Source organism: Corvus brachyrhynchos, unplaced genomic scaffold (assembly GCF_000691975.1).
Source record: "Corvus brachyrhynchos isolate BGI_N302 unplaced genomic scaffold, ASM69197v1 scaffold209, whole genome shotgun sequence".
NCBI lineage: Eukaryota > Metazoa > Chordata > Aves > Passeriformes > Corvidae > Corvus > Corvus brachyrhynchos.
In genome coordinates this window covers 186,141-203,608 of record NW_008246056.1, presented here as the reverse complement: position 1 = coordinate 203,608, position 17,468 = coordinate 186,141, and the positions used below count along the sequence as shown (strand labels likewise).

General features: G+C 40.7%; 1 protein-coding gene across 1 annotated transcript in view; it reads right to left on the bottom strand.

Moving 5' to 3' along the window:
• Positions 1 to 5,318: 5,318 nt before the first annotated feature.
• BRAF (B-Raf proto-oncogene, serine/threonine kinase) overlaps positions 5,319 to 17,468 on the bottom strand; it is a 64,051-nt gene continuing 51,901 nt past the window's right edge. The window contains exons 16-18 of the mRNA XM_017745779.1: positions 16,517 to 16,651; positions 15,511 to 15,664; positions 5,319 to 9,876 (exon numbers count right to left, since the gene is read on the bottom strand). Coding sequence (XP_017601268.1) covers positions 9,854 to 9,876; positions 15,511 to 15,664; positions 16,517 to 16,651 — 312 coding nt within the window. The 3' untranslated portion in view covers positions 5,319 to 9,853. The remainder of the gene's footprint in view (positions 9,877 to 15,510; positions 15,665 to 16,516; positions 16,652 to 17,468) is intronic.

Sequence of the window (17,468 nt, the reverse complement as noted above, 5' to 3'; positions counted from 1 at the left end):
CGCTGCAGGGGCCCTGCTCGCAGCAGGCGTTTGTGCGCTGCCCGGGGTGCGCTGCCCACCCTCAGCAGTACCGGAGGCAGCGTCCGCGCTGCTCGTTGCTTTCACACACTTGTCTCGGGTGCCTGAGACCACGTAGCCCTGGTTTTGGCAATATATTTGCCTGCAGTGTAACAACTGAGTTTGTTATGAGTTGTAGCTTACCTGGTACCAGTTCTAAATTATTTTCTTTATGCTGTTCTGTAGACCCAGCGTTATCTAACCTTGTCTGGAGAGATCTGTCCAGATGTCCCCTTAAACGTTTGAGGGTTTTGTTTCCATTTCTTTAATTACCGAGTCTTTTTTAAGCTGTTGTGTTAGACATTACAGCTCTAAACCAACAGCTTCACCTACTGCTGAAGGCAGCGTTGAGGAGGTCCTTAGGCTCAACTTCGTGGGAATAGGATGAGCGAAAAGGTTCTCAGGTTTCTCTTCTGTTACTTTCAGGTTCCTGGAACTAACTGAGACCCCTGGAACCAAATCTTTGGCTCCTGGGTCCTTCTGTCAATAAAACTGTAAACAAAGTCTAAGCTGAACTGGGTTTTTTTGGTTTTTTAAGTAGAATTTTTGGAAAATGACCATGACAGCTCTAAAGTTGTGGTACTTGAGTACACATGAGCTTCTGTAATGCCTGCTTGATAGAGAATGTGTTGGCCCCAAGAAATAAGGTCCATAAAAGCATAGGAGGTAACAGTCATCAATAAAGGTTCTGCCAAATAACCAATGAAGAGGTGAGGGGAAATTGCATAGAAGCAGGAGAATTTACCCAGAAGAGAACCCAGACCAGCTGGTGCCAGGCTTTTCCCAGGGTGAAGGAGAATTCCTCTTGGGTACTTAAAAGTTCAGAAAAGTAAATGTAAAAATGCCTTAGGGCTCAGCACAGCAGTAAAGGAGGCAGTGATCCAGCTCAAGGAAGCTGAAGGGAGAGGGGTTACACTGCAGGAGACCCTTGATTGTATTATTTTCCTTCTCTTTTCAGGGTTACATCCTCAAGTAACTTTCTGACTCCCCTTAGCCACCTTAGTTGCACCTCTCCAACTTCATGGAGAGGCGGAGTCATACGTGACACAATAAACAATCTCCTTCAGACTTTTCCATGCAGTCAATCTTTATTATAGCAGTATTCTCATATTCACATCAAGTACATAGAACTTTTTGCCTTTCATATAATACAGAGTTCTTTAAATAACTTTACACTGAAATAGTTTTCTTCAATCTGAATTCAGCTATCAAATTTTAATATGTTTTAAGTCTCCATGCTCTCTAACCAAACTGGACAATATTTCCCATTGTACAAATTTACATGAGAAAAACTCCAAAGTACAAATGAAGGGACAACAAAAGTAAAGGGAGAAGGAACAAACAAGAAAAATAAGTTGTATTGGCAATTACAGGGGAAGCTTGAAAAGGAACAAAGGGGAGTTGCCATGACCCACGTAACAGGAAACCAAAAATAAACATTTTGTTATGAATTAAAAAATAAATACAGGTTTCAAAACAATTACTCCATTGTAGATTTTAAAAAGCAGCTATGGAAATCTACTAACACAATGGGTTGTTGTTTTTTTTTTTAAGTAACCAGACTGGACCTTCTACTTTGCAGTCATAAGCCCCTTGCAAACCTCTGGTGGTCAAAAAAAAAAAAAAAAAGAATACAGCTGAAAGGAATGTGTTAGCACAGAGTTTAAAGTGGTGGGACATACATTTCATTGCACTAAGGAACAAACAAACAAAAGAAATCAAATCTGTATATAAATTTCCCTTTCCTCTCCTTATTACGTACTTTGCCTCTCATAAACAAGCCTCTGTATTATGAGGTAATGCCATTGTCTTGACTATATATAAAAATAATAAAGTTTAAAGGATATAGATCTGGGTATCTATAAACTTTAAACAAGCCAGTCGTCTCTTACTCCCCCCTGGGGTCCAACCACTGAGTGCTACCCCTTCGGTCACTGCTCAATGCATGGCGCTCTCCTGGGAAGCCCAGGAGACCTGTGCCCCTTTCCTAATCTAGGAAAAGCAGCCTGTGCTCAAGTAAGAAAAGAGACAGTGCAAGTAATGCACAACAGGTTACACACACCTACACCTGCTCCTGCAGAACAAGGCAGAGTCACAGAAGGCAACAGTGGCCAGCCTGGATGTGTGTTGGGGCAGGGAAAAAGGGATCCAATTAGGCAGCTGATGGCTGATTCCTTTTGCAATTGCTCCAGAAGGATGTCACTGCCCAGCCCGGGGAGACCCATCACTGCACCTGGAGTGAGGTGGGGAGGAGGGTTACACCTGGAGAATGGAGGGCCAGGAGGAGCACTGCACTTGGAGTCAGGATGACCACAGAGCAGATGGGCTAGCTCGTGCATCCCAGGTAGTGGTAGACCCTGTTCTAGAGGCACAGGGCAGTACTGGATCCCAAGAGGATTTCAAGAGTGGAAAAGAAGTAGGGGCAGGACTTTCCCCAGTCCCAACAAATGAGATTAGAACAGCAATGTTAATTTGGGTTGCCAACACATGCAAGTTGGCCACTGTCAGGTTTCTGTCAGTTGAGAAGTGTGGACAGGGGGAGGAAGGGGAGGCAGGTAGGACACAAGGCTCATGAAAGAATGATGTGCTTTTTTTTTTGGTTGATTTTTTTTTTGTGTGTTTTTGTTTTTTTTTCCTAAAGGTTCACAGCTTTGAATAAAAAAGCACATTTATTGCACTTACACTTTAGTTTAGACAGAGTTAATTTAAATTATGCTCTCACAACCCCCCACCATCCCAAAATAACCCAACACCCAAGTTTGGTCCGTTTTTCCCCCTAGACACAACATCCGTGCCCAGATGATGGGCTCCATTTCTTCTAATGTTCCACTGAACTCCCAGACACACAGATGGATTTTCTCTTCAACAAGGGTGAATGCACAAATGCAACACAGAATGACATTTATCAAAACAAAACCTGACCATCTTCCAAACCCAAATAAACAACAAAAAAAGAAAACAGTTATTTTTGTGGTTTACTTGCTCAAAAGTAAATGTCACACAAGGCTTATTCTAAAGTACAGCTGCTTGCTGCAAACATGACAAACTAGACAAAATGACTGGACAGGCCACTGTTGGCTGTTGAGGAGGCTGGGTGAGCTGAACACACTGCTGCTGGATGCTATGAAGCAAGTATTAGGTAGTTTAGAAGTTCCTAAACAAAAAAACCCCAACAACAACAAAAAAGAGACAAAATAACCATCACATGTACTTTTAGTGCAGAATTTGGAGTAGGTAGAAGGATTCCAGATAGTTACTGGAACTTAAGTAAAACATCTTTAAGCTTTATTTTCTAAAAGGAACAAACCCAAATTAAAATGGGTCTGATATTTCATATGAACTGTGCATTTAGACATAACTTCATAATTTACAATTATGCCAAAAGTCTTGCCCCAAGGAAGAAGAGGAAAAGATCTGAAAAAGCACAAATATCCAAACCGATTATTTTGTCCTTCATGGACAAGTAGGTTAAATATGACACTGATACATAGGTACTGCCAGAAGTCTACGTAACCAGTCTGAAATTTGAACAACTCAAATTCACACCTACTGGTTGTCCCTCAGCTGACAAGACACCTACCATCTCCCACAGTTAATGTGCAATAACAGGATGTGATCACTGAACAGCAGCTGCAAGAGGCCCAAGGAAGAACTGAGGAAACCTGTTGACATTCCAGAAACAGAACTTACTGCATTTTCTGGGACAAGGAACTAATTGTTTGGCCTGATAGATGTGAACTTTGATTACATGAGTACTAGTCATCAGTTTCTCCTCATCTAGCTCTCATTCTTCATCTACCATCTCACTCCAAGATGCTATGAGAGTGTGACTTTGGGCCTCTTTGGAGCTTTCTTTAACAAGATCTCTGTGTCCTTGGAGAGGAAGGAGGGCTTGTTTTTAAGTTAAATGAACCTCATTAACTGTTGACAGAGCAGATTTCAAGCAGCAAGGTTTGCTGTAACTAAATTTGGTACCCTTCAATTCTTAGCTTTGAAATGCTAATAGGTATTTTGGGGAATGCTCTCTGCCCTCCTTGCTCCTTTACAGGAGTTGACCAACTCCAAACTACCTACCTACAGGGATAGCTATATACAAAACTACTGCAGCAGATACTACTGCAGTAAACCAAAGACACTGCTCTAGTTACAAAGCACCTGGTTTACATTCCATTGTACTTTTTAAGGTTGCAAAGGCACATGAGCATTTGGCAAACTACAAAATCTGGTTTGGGGGATCCCTATGTAAACCATTGAACAGAGGGTCTCAGTAACTCTCTTTTCTAAACCAAAGAGACATGTTAGTTTTCATCTGCGTTCATTCTCGGTGTAGTCTGTATTCTGCAGCTTTTAAAGCTTCCTCCTTCCACAGGCTTGTAGTTACTGCTGTCACCGTGCTGACTTAGTAGCTTCTGTGTTAGCATCCTTGAAACTTAAATGCAACCTTTTTCATTTTAACAACCTTGCTCTGCTCTTCTGATAATTTATTAGGTAAGAATCATAGCATCATAGAGTATGGTAAGTTGGAAGGGACCCACAAGGGTCATCAAAGTCCAGCTCCTGGCCCTGCACAGGATACCCCAAGAATCATCCCATGTGCCTGAGAGCATTGTCCAAATGCTTCTTGAACTCTGTCAGGCCCAATTGGTGCTGTGACCACTGGCCTGGGAAGCCTGTTCCAGTGTACAACCACGCCCTGGATGAAGAATCTTTTCCTGATATTCAACCTAAACATCCTCTGATGCAACTTCAGGCCATTCCCTTGGGTCCTGTCATTGATCACCACAGAAAAGGGATCAGAATCTGCTCCTACTCTTCCCCTCATGAGGAAGGTGTTAACTACAATGAGGTCTCCCCTCAGTCTCATCTTCTCCAGCCTGAACAGACCAAGTGACCTCAGTCGCTCCTCATACAGCTTCCCCTCCACACCCTTCAGCATCCTCAAGGCCTTCTCTGGACACTCTCTAACAGCTCTATATCTTATACTGTGGCACCCAAAACTGCCCCCAGCACTGGAGGTGAGGCCGCCCCAGTGCAGAGCAGAGGGGACAATCCCCTCCCTTGCCCGGCTGGTGATGCTGGGCCTGATGCCCCCCAGGACAGGGTTGGCCCTCCTGGCTGCCAGGGCACTGCTGACTCATGTTCAACTTGCCACTGACCAGGACCCCCAGGTCCCTTTGTGCTCTCCAGCCTCTCATTCCCCAGTCTATACACACAACCAGGGTTACCCATCCCAGGTGCAGAATCCGGGACTTGCCCTTGTTAAACTTCATATGGTGGGTATGAAGTTGGTATGAAGTAATGAAGCAGTGAAGAAAGGTATTTCAGATGCATGCCAAAACAAACACCAAGTGCAAATGCACAGTAACAAGCCTGCAGTAAACAAAGTTTGTTTCATAAACTTCTATGTAAAATGCATCACAGAAAACCAGAACAACTCAGCACCTTCAGAGTGATGCCGTAGGAGTCCACTCATGCAGCTGCTTTTTAACTTGACTGTACCTAGAAGCTTTGCCTGTCCCACTGTGCTACTGGTGATACATTTTATCAACAGAGGACATGCTGTCTACAGTACTATGAAGAGTTTGTGCTACACACGCTGCACTCACAGTCAAGAAGGGAATGAAATCTAGAGGCTGCAAAAGTCTGAAATGTCCACATGCTTCTTCCCTAAATTTAGCCCCTCCAGATATCGAAGCTTCAATTGGTACTTGTTTGCGAGGCATCTGGGGATCTGGCTTCCCTCAGCCTTCTGTAAAATGCTGGATGCATTTATATCACCAGGCAAGCACAGAAGAAAAGCTATTTATGTGTGATCTTCAGGGTACTTTTCCCCCAGTTTGGGCATTTATGGAAAGACATGGTATTTATCAACAATCAAAATTTCACTAATTTTATGTCACAAAGGCCAAATTCTGCCTCTAATGAGCACATACTAATCCAAGCGATGCTAAGATGCCATTGTAAAATGGCAGTGTTTGTTCTCAAACATTCTGCATCATCATCAGCTGCTAGAGCATTCAAGTACAAGAAAAGATTATTTTGGGTAAGCATAAAAACCAGAAGAGGATTCATTTAATGACTTGCATGAGTTTAGCAAAAAAAAGAAATGACTGGGCTAATTGTATCTGGGGCCATGTAGGACTTAATTGACACAGAAATTACTTTCAGAGTAACCTGGCCTGTATATTCCTCCCATTTGGTTTGAGCTCCTTCACAATGTTGCAGTTCTGGCAAATATGCCAGAGGAAGCAAACACATATTGATCAGGAAGGTGTAACAGGTAACAGGCCTCTGTCAACTGAATGGAAAAGGAGAGGCAGAGGGGAAGGTCTGTGCCTGGCTGATAAAGACATGAATAGCTGGGACTGGATACTGGTACTTTTGCAAATGATTATGAAATACAAGATACTGTGGAGCTAAAATAAGCAGTATGACTCTCTAGAAGTTTGTCCCAACATGTGCACACAAAATATGCACTCACATTTCCATGTTATGGCATGTGCTTGTGGTTGGGACACCTCAAAGAAGCTTAAGGAATTTGGGGTAACAGGCATGAACGTATTGGTCATTTCAGTTTACTTCCTTCATCCCACTGCTACAGAGAGTACTCATTTCTCATCTATTTTTGTTTCCCCATTCACTAAACATCTACAGGGCATCTTTAAGACTGGTTCTGATGGCATGCAAGACATCCAGAAAAAACTCCTGAAGGAAAAGATAAAACCAAAAATAATCCCAATTATTTACAAACCACATTTCTTCCAAAGTTTTGCATGAGCATTACCTGGGAACTCTTACAGACAAACACACATTACTACAGCTATCTGGAGGGAAACAAACAAACAAACAAACAAACAGAGAAAACCAGTAGAAATGCATCCTGAAAGGACTTCTCTAAACAGCAGCCAAACAACTTGCACATTCCTCAGGGAAAAGAAATAAAACAAAACCAGAAACAAAACAGAAAAACAAAACTCCAAACAAACCAACCCCAATAAAAAAACCCCCAGAGATCATGTGTTACTTATAAAGTGCTTTGCATGGACAAGGATAGCAATTTTCCTTGTGCTTTTCCTATGGGCTCAAGAAGCATATTGTAGACTAATGGTAATGAATCTTCACCAAAGTAAGATCATTTTAAGCAAAGATAGAATGAAGTTCCTAACAGCAAATCTTCTGCCAGCATGACTTTGTGGAAGGAAACAAGGGCTTTCAAGAAGCTCTGTGAAACAAAGGAGTGTTGAACCACCTGTCCGTACTTGCTCTGTTCTTTCGAGAGAACATTTACTCCAGTATCCCCGACACGTACAACTGCGGCCACAGCCCACAGAAGGGCTGGAGCCAAGCACGGGGTGAAAGGAGAAGCAGTGACTGCTTCCTCCTCCGGGAGCCTGTATCTGGTAAATGCTCTCACCTGCCTGCTGACACCAGTGGCTCCAGGCTCCCTCCACCTCTCAGGCACTGGCCTCAGATGATCACCAGGGAGCACTCTGACTGCACCATCTGCACAGCACTGCTCGTGCATCAGCTTCTCCACACTGGAAAGTGGCTATTGCTACGTTTTAAATTCCTGCCAATCTCAATAAGGAAAAAACCTTACAGCATCTGAAGACCCACAGCAGACAAGAAAAGAATTTGTGCTTTTTTTTTCCCTTTGTTTTTAAAATGAGTCCTGTACACAAAATCAATTCTATTCATGTACCAACATGAATCACTTCATTCTTGTAGTGACTATTAAGTCATTCACTATTGCTATCTTGCTAATGTTTGTGGAATTAATATGAATACACAGTATTTCAGTTTTAATTCCCACTTCAGATTAGTCCGGTCCCTATAGCCCCAGTAAATATTTACTGAAAACGTAACAGACTACCAGCAACACCGCAAAATTCCAGGGTATTAAAAGCACCTTCTACTTTCAATGTGCTTTTCTCCCTTCATCTGGGAGCAACCTTCTGCAGACAGGAACAGTCCAACTTTCCCTAGGCAGGGAAGGACAGCATCCTCACTTGGTAAATCCATGTTTAGCATGGACACCACATTCACACACATTTAACTCCTTCATTTATTTGTGATGATTTTGTTAAACACTCCCCACCTCCTCCCAGCGAGAACCTCCCTGCTAGAGGGGGGTCAGTTCTCCTGCCTCACCTGGAGTGGTACAGGGCTGATACAAATCAAATTCTGGAAACTTCTGTCTGAGCTTGAGTTTCTTTCCAATGTGGTCTGCCTTGCCTCTGTACAAATAATTTACAGGTAATACCACATACCAGAGAACTCTGCAAACAGATCACATCACGAGATATTCTACTAGAGGTAAATGATGTGCAGAACTTTATGACTTATTGTTTTCCCTGACTGGGTAACTTGTCAAAAAGCTACCTACCATTTGAAAACCAGAACTGGAGGACAGGAAAACAAACTCTCTAATGGAGATACCGCCACCTTCACCCTCGTTTGCAAAGTGTACAGAAGGGAAAGACAAACAGAAGGGAAGAGATGAGAGGGAGGAAAGCAATGAGAGGAGGAGTAGTCAGCGTGGATCCAGCAAGTACCGTTTTGTTTTGGTCTAACAACTTGCCATTAGGACAAGATGCTCCACATTTACACACACACTTATCAGAGGACGTTTAGTTAACAGGATAAAAATCCTTTAAAAAAGCTCTTGAAAGTACCAAAACATAATTTTTGGAATGTCTAATTCTAGGGGGGTTTGTATTTGTATTCAATTCAACCTGAGAACTTTTTTCCTCATTTATGAAAACATTACATATTAGTAAGGTACCTGGCATTAACCTGCACCCTCTTTTAAAATAAAACTTTTAAAGTAGGTACATACACCATTCACAGTCTGTATGAGGATTTCTACAGACTTTACATGCTGCAGTAGCATCTTTGATAAATACATTGTATCATATGATACAAAAAAAAAATAAAAGAGAGGACAATCTCGCTACATTTTTTTAAACTTCAGTTTGTTGCTGGACCAACAAAAGAAGGATTGACCTAATCCTTCAATAAGATGTATATGCACACACCAAGAAAATACTGGAAAAGGAAAAAAGTTAAGGATGGTGGTTGTTGTTTGTTCTTTTTAAGAAGTGGTAAAGTAAATCTGAAGAAGAGGTGTGGCAGCATCCCCTTTTCCTTCAGATGAACCTCTCTGCCTTCAGAATAACATCTCCAGCTCCCACTGCCCCACACTTAATTTTAAAGGAATAAAACCCAGTAATATACACAGATTGAGGTGTTTGACACTGTAATACAGTGAAAAGGGGATACTGCGTTGTCCATAAATCAGTAAGTACACCAGGAAAAAAAGGATCAGAATGGAAAATGATTCTCTGAAATTAGCACTCATCAGACGTTCAGCCTCTGATGGTTACACTGTTAGAGGGAGAAAGCCGACTGGCAGACCATCCAAAGCAAGTCTCCTAAGTTGCAGCAGCAGCAGCAGCTCCATCCCCTCACGCCCGAGCACCACAGGCACACCACGAGCGCCCTCTCCTCTCTCCTGGGAATGAGGCCAACGGCACAGGCAGCCACTGCGGGTCTCCGAATGCACGTGGTGGTTTGTGTTGAAGGAGAAACACTGGCAGCAGAGGACTCTGGTTCCCAAAAAGGTACTTTTTCCCATTGTGTTGGACTGGCAGTTCCATTCTGCTCCACTTTTAAGCTTATGGATATCTTTTCTAAATTACTTTAGGTTTTGCGGAGCAGAATGGAGTTTTGATGTTAAGAAACTGTAGGAACACAAGACTTAAATAACAGAGTGGGTGCTGCCATGGTGCTGTGGCTACTTGAACGCTGCAAATTCTCCTGTAGAGGGAGGACAAGAGCTTGGTTTAAAAAGGTGATTTCAGTTACTAGACTAGTTGAACATCAGGTTGAATATAAAAGATGTTAAAAAATGCAAACTGTTAAAATTAAAGCACAAGAGAATACACAGTGAGAGAACATTGAATACAGACCCAGCATATTTAACCAACAAAGGATTTCTTGAAAGCAAGCCATACCCATTCTTCCCAAGAAAGTGAAAGTTCAAGCAAAGTCTAAGTCATCATGCATTTAGAAAATTAAACGTGTCAGCTTAATTTTACGTTAGATTCCTTATTGCACATATGTCCTCCTGAGAAGCAACAGTTTCAATAAATGCATCCAACTGCAAACTAGTTTCTGGTCCGTTGTAAAACTACTTTAATAACAAAGAACTACATGACACATCCATTACGCTTTAAAGACTGTATAAAGTAAAGCGCCTGAATAGAAAACCAGTGTTACAGAGTGCTAGGATTTGGTTTAGAGACCAACATAGCAACCTACTGAGAGAAATGTAAAAATTGTCTACTCAATCCCAGACCAGAAATTCGGCCTCACTAACATGGAACATAACAAAGCAACTCCATGCTTCCTTCAGAATTACTGAATAATCATACGCAGTGCTTTCACATGTGATGATGTCCTGAAATCCTACATAATTTATTTAGTGGCACCATGCCGTGAGACAGACTTGTAGCCCCACTTCTGAGGGGATGCAACTATGGCACAGAGTAAAACTGCTGCCCAAAGTCTTTAAGGAGTCTGACAGAGACTGAAGAGAAGCTGAGTCTAAGGTATTAATCCTCTTAATACTATACTTTAATAAAAGAAATTTCCCTGCCACCCACAAAGAAATTGTATTCTATAGGATTTTTAGTGAGGGATGTCTAACTAAGCATAATCAAAAGGACTCAGGAAAAAGAAAAGAAACATACATATAACTTTCCCATGTTGGGCTTCATATGCATTTTGGGTTAGTTTATGCCACTTTCTTGACAGCACTTCTCTGAGCTTTCTCCATACTGAAGGAATGATAAGCAGACATAAGAGAGCCTTTGTTCTGTTCAACACAAGTGTATTGAAAGCCATTACATTCAAACAGCTGCTCCCTATCTGGTGTCCTTCCATCTTTTCAAGAGTGACTGTATTGTTGGCTTTGTTTTTTCTCAAGATTCTTATTCTGAATATTGGGAACAAAAGAGAAACATCCCTGCAAACAAAATTCTAGGCTTATAGCATTAATTCTGTGGAATGCCTTGCCTCTACAAAGAGGAGAACCAAGAAGAGCAGTCAGCAGTCTGCACTAGGAGGGGGAAGGCATCTAAAAGGCCTGGGAGGAACAACTGACCCAGTTCTAAGGGAACTTCAAGAAAGCAGGGAAAGGACTGTGTCTTGTAGGAAATGAGAAGGGAGTACACCTGAAGTCCAAAGTAAGGGTGGCACAGGGAGTTGTGATAGACCTCAACCTCTGTGTGTCTTTATAGACTGTGATGGCAGGCTTAAGTTATAACAACAGTAGAATAAAAGCTTCATGATGGATCTAATTGCCTATTTTACTAGTTCCACCAACAGATGAAACTCCTGCTCTAAATACTCTAAATATAGGATCATTTTTCCTTGCTTCCTTCTGCTACATTTCACTGACCTTCCAATTCTCTTCACAGTATCTTCTAGAAACACCTCAAGTTTTGTACATGTTTTCTTTTAAGAGAAGGACAAAAAAGTCATCAAGTATTGCCTGTGAGGCCAATTTTTAAGTGTGACATTCATGCTTAGCTGCACTTTCAAAACATGCTCTATTTAATTTATTTTTCAGTCTGCCTTTCTAAACTGCTGATTAAAGATCAATTTATAAACAAGAGATTGCTCCCTCATTACTCATCTTGTCCTTCTGCCCATTTCTGGTAATAATTCAGATTTTAATAGTCATATAGGGATTTCAGAAAAAAAAAAAAAAAGATGAACCTTTAATTGGGAAAGGGCAATGGAAAAACAGCACCAGAAGTAAAGAATTATTTGAGATAGAATGGTAGCTTTAAAAAGGTAATTTTCAGACTTTCCTGCCATTTAAATGAAACCTTAGCAAATACATTTTCTTTGACAAGCTAATGCTAAATCTCCCTTTCAAAATTGCAGTGTCAATCTGATCTCAAATCAACAGGAGACCAAAATAGGTAACATGGTCATCTAATAAGGGGATTATGTAGGTTGAACATGTATAAAATGCACTTGCCAGTGACAGCTTTCCCTAGGTGAGGTATGTACATGGCTATACCTATCCACATCAAGCTATGAAACCACATGCTTAGCAACTTGCTACGTGAAAAAACCCCAGATATTTATATTCATTGTGAGCCAGATATCTGAGGTGCTTTTTTATCAAGCAGAACTACATACTTGCTTTGACTGGTAGCAAAGCAGTTCCTTTCCAAAGAATGGATAGCATCTGAAAATACACACTTCTTATAAATGCCTTTCAAGTCAGCTACTACAGTCTTTTCATGCTCATCTCATGCAGAGCAAGTGGAAACTATTTTAAATGCACACTTTCAAAAAATCAGTACTAAAAAGATGATCAAGATCTTTCACGTTGCCTCCAACTATATATTAACAAGGGCATGTTCTGAGTGAACCTGTTGCCCCCGATTCCTGGAAGGATTTAAAATGCAGCTACCATCCTGTACTCTCACAAATTTGTAAGTTACCTAAATTCATGAGGTTACTAAGGTATACACACATCATAACTGTACTCCTTATCCTGGGGTAGATGCCATGTTTCTCAGAAGAATCATAAGGAGAAGAATGGTTCCCTTCCAGGCCTGTGCCAGCCTTATCTACTGAAGTAGAGACTGACTGACTTCCCGAAGGGAAACACCAAATTCCAACACCATGCCTGCATCACATTCACAGACACAGAAAAAAAAAAAAAAAAAAAAAAAAGAGGTAGTTTTCTGTTGGACCTTGTGCTCATCTTTAGTATGGATACTATCCACTGGGTAAGTAAAATTTTGAAACCTGTTGAAGATACCAAGACAGATTTTGTTTCTCTACTGATATATAGGGAAGTAAAATAAAAAGGAATCTCACCTAGTATAAATTACTCCTCTAGAAAAACCTAGGATCCTACAGGCCTGTTTTCTGAACCAAAAGGTATCTGTTTCTAAACAATACAGCTGAGTAGCACTTTTAAGAACTCTGACCCAAATCCACAGGTGTAGTTAGGCATCTTCACCCCACAGATACTCCCAAATCTCACTGAAGCAGCAATTACAACTTACAGAAATGAGGCCTCTAAATGCCTCTCTGTCAGATAAAGTTAATGATCCACAAAACACAGCCTCCTTTTAGGCTCCATAAAATGTTTAGGGAGAAGCTAAGATCACATGATGGCCACGGACCCCAAAATGCTCAGTGTGTAAGAACAGGTGACACAGGAAGAATGCACTGACCATACAGCAGAAATGGGGCCAAACGTGCCTAAGGATGGAAGCACTTTCCCCCCCTATAACTGTAGCTCCTAAAGCACAGATGAACAATCTTCACAACAAGAAGGATAGCACTACTCCGAGGAATAACTGGTTTGAACTGATCTGGCAGACCTGAAAAAGAATAAGCATGGGCAGGGCAATGGTGATGGTTCTGCACTCTCTGCAACTCCCTGTGTGGTTAAGACTTTTCTGCGTGGGATGCCCCATTTCTAGATTCTGCAGGAGACCCAGTAGCATCCTGTTGCTCTGTACTGAGTACCATGCCCCACAGCTTTGGAAGCACTCCTCATCACTGCCAGAATAGATACATAAAGAATGAGAGAGGAAAACAACACTTAAGCCCTGTTTTCATTTTAAGGTAAGCCTGCCAAAATGAAGTGAAGCTACCAGGAACATGGGAAACAGATTTTCTGTAACAATAACAACTTCTGTCCTCCAGAACTATTTCCATAGAGAGAGATTTCAACAGCTAAATTTTCTTGACTAAGAAAATGAGAAAAGTTAGTTCCCAAACTATTCAAACTGCAGAAGCCAAAAAGACCATTATAATCCATCCAGAAAATGTAAAAATTGCCTATACCTCTTCAAGCTAACTCTGCTTCCCATTTTAAAAGGCTCAGCTGCCAGACAGCAGAAAACCAAAACATTTTGGAATTCCTGATCTATTTCAAAAACGTATTGCTAGCAACATGCAAACTTCTCCACGAGTATGTAAATCAGAAGCCACTATGAGCAATCCTGGCCCTTGAAGTCCTAACAAGAGCAGCAATAGATTGTTTCTAATGCAGAGTAATCTGTGAAAATTAACAGTTCAGCAGCTTAATCCAAGTAAAACCACATATCTCACCTCAAAACATGCAAGAACACTGTCAGTACATCTTTTTTTTTGTATCTGACATTAAAGGCTGATATAACCTGAACCACTACTCTGACGCACTTGTTTCTGAGCAATGCTTCAGAGAAAAATACAGTCTCCAAAGTGAGCTGGCAGGATTTTGGTAAGGTATCTAACTTTCTCAATTAGATATCTAGTCTAACTGATTCACTTCTGCCTAGTCAAACTAGCAGCTTTTACATGGAAGTGAGAAAATCAATTTGTCACCGAAGAGAAGCATGTTCAGTGTATTCTTAACAATATTAAAATAATTAACACCTTTCATCTTAACAAAATTCGTGGTATAACACTGATTTCCATGAACAAAACTGTTTTTTCAAATCATCTTTTCCTATTACAGGTGTTAGCAGCATTTTTTTCTTAAAGCATTTGGTCATGCTTGAGATTTAAAATGTTTTTTTAAATTTTGAAATCCGTGCTAATTGAAGGATACAGGCACCATTACCAGTAATAGCCTTGCAGCTTGGCAAAAGTGGATTCAGAATCTCTTCTGTGTTGCATTGTAACAGAACATTTGGAGATGGTCTAAACTATAGCAGGTCAGAACACTTAGGGAAAAATGTAACATAAGAAAACCCCAACCCATTCACCACTCTTCTGCGGGAAGAGATGTTCCCTGAACAGCACTAATTTAAACTTCAACTTTCAAGATAAGAGTCACATGTAATTCAGGGCTTTCTTTGGATTCTGTGTTGTATCTGCTTACTTCTGCTGACCACAATAAAGTTTTGGCTGTGTTCAGCTTTGAAGCTAAGTTTATTTTTCCAAGTGTTTCCCACATGAGTAGCACTATGAAATGAAGAATCTAAAGCTTATTGCTCAAATATAATGACCTCAACTGAAGTAAAAAAAAAAACCAAAACCCAAAACAACACACCACCACAGCTCGAGTAGATTAAAATCAAATACACTCCTGAGTAACTAATTCCAATCAATAAACTAGGCAAAAATGACACCTGATGACCTTAAGAAGATTTTTGCTTTTTTTGAAGTGACTTTTCCCATGTCTCTTATGTGACATTACAGTTCTTCTTGTGCCAGCTGTTCCCAGGGCACTCGTTACCAACACAGACTCTGTGCTGGGAACATTCAATGCCCAGTGTTCGGAAGTGAGTCTTTGTTCCCTCAGTAAACCTTAGAATTGGAGCTGGTAGGAACTGAGAAAAAGCACCTTGCATTCACAGGACACACCAGCACACGGACACACAGGCACATGCTTTCACATTTTGTTTCAGTGCACTGGAAACCCACCGTATCCCCCTGCTTGGATGGGTGTTTTTGGAGAAGCACAAGCATATAGACTAAAATCCTCTGTCTGGAAGCCAGCTCGGTTCAATGAGGGCTCAGATGCACTGCGGTGAATTTTTGGCAATGACCGGGCCAGAAGCTCAATGGAGGCAAGAATCTAAAACATAGAAAATAAGTGATCAAACCTGGTGTTCCAAAGATGTAACTCTCTCTTAAAACCAAAGGCACAATATCAATTCACTACAGAAAAATATTTAAACACATACTAAAAAAAGAATTTTTCAAATACAGCTTTTTGCACTGCACTCTTGATGTTTATATTCTAAGGAAGTTAAAAAGGACAGTTGGGGAATTTCCCCGTTTATAAAGATACACCGATTCCCTCTAAGCACAGTGAAAACCCTTGCTTTTTACTGGGCTCCTTGTCTGTGCCCTAGTACCCGTACCTGCCACTGCTGCAAACAAACCCAGCCCCGGCAGCATTTTGCTTAATAACATTCACCGCAAAGTCAGCAGGGGGAGCTCCTTATCTTTCGAAAACGATTTGGTTACATTTAAAACAGAAAAAATCAGATTACTGCCCTCCTCCTCCTCAAGCTTTTTCAACCCAAACCTTCCTCAGCAGGCATGATAAAAATCAAGTTTTGTGGCAAAACTATCGGTTTCCCCTCATGAAACTTGGGGGAGAGCAACGAGGGCAGTGTACACATTTCTGAGCACATATACCAAGTACTAATTTGTGTGTCTAACTGTGACTATTACTTCCATTATCTCCCAGCTGAAACTTTCTCCAACATGTAAATACTTTTCCAAATACACAGGTCATTTTAATACCTGCATTTTGAAATTAAAATGAGCATTTCTAATTAAACAGAACTAACCAGGTACCGAACCAGTGCTCTTATGAAATCCTGCTATAGCACTAATCAAAAAAAATTTTTCACTGGCCAGTGAGTTCACAACTTTGAATTGTAAAGTCTGTTGAAAGCTAAAGAGGAACATTTCTCACCTGTGGAAAAAGGGGTCTCTCATCTCTTTTCTTTTTTAAGCATTCTGCCATTAGTCTCTTCATAGCTTTTGGACAGTTGCTCCGTACTTTGCTGAGGTCTGGAGATAGGTATCCTCGTCCCACCATAAAAATTATCTTTATTTAAGGGGAAAAAAGATGAAAGAGGAAGAAGCTGAGTTGATAAAATAAACAGTAACAAAAGGTGAACATTTTGCTAGACTATTTCAGCTGCAGCAGCAAGCTTTCTGCTCCCAGGAAGCATTATCTGGTATTGGAATTGACAAATTTCTTAGAGTAATCCTTGCTAACCTATTCAGTACAGAGAAAAAAAATCAGATCTTTCCTCCTCCTCAGGGAGATTTCTGTGAAACTTGAACACTAGTAAATGGTTACCATTTATAGCAATAACCATCTAAGGAATGGTTCTATGGTATCAAAAACTGACAAAAACAAGAATAAGCAACTCTGTGGCAGCAACAGAATGTCTAAAAATAAAGATTCTGTAAAAAGAAATATTCTGTTTTATATTACAAATCAACAACAACTTCACATTGAAAGGTATTTTAAGAAACACATGGACTTCGGATATTAAAACCCTTCACCTTCTGAGAATTAATTCCATCGTATACTTTTCCAACACAAAAGCTTATTCTTGACATCTGACCACCTCCCCCACTTCCACAAAAAAATAGAAAAAAAAAAAACCCACAAAAGAAAAAGAGAAACTGCCTCTTCTCTGTAGAAGAGGAGACAGACAGGCTTGGTATTTTTACAGTAATTCTTTGAACATGGAAGGCCATGTTATATTTCACCTAAGGATAAAACTTAAGCATAAAACAAAGTAAACAACAAAGATAGGAAGCAGGAAAACAAAACAAATATGGTTAATCATCTCTTGTATATATAAAAAACCATCAAACATCATTATGTCAAGCCAAGGTCAATTGTAACG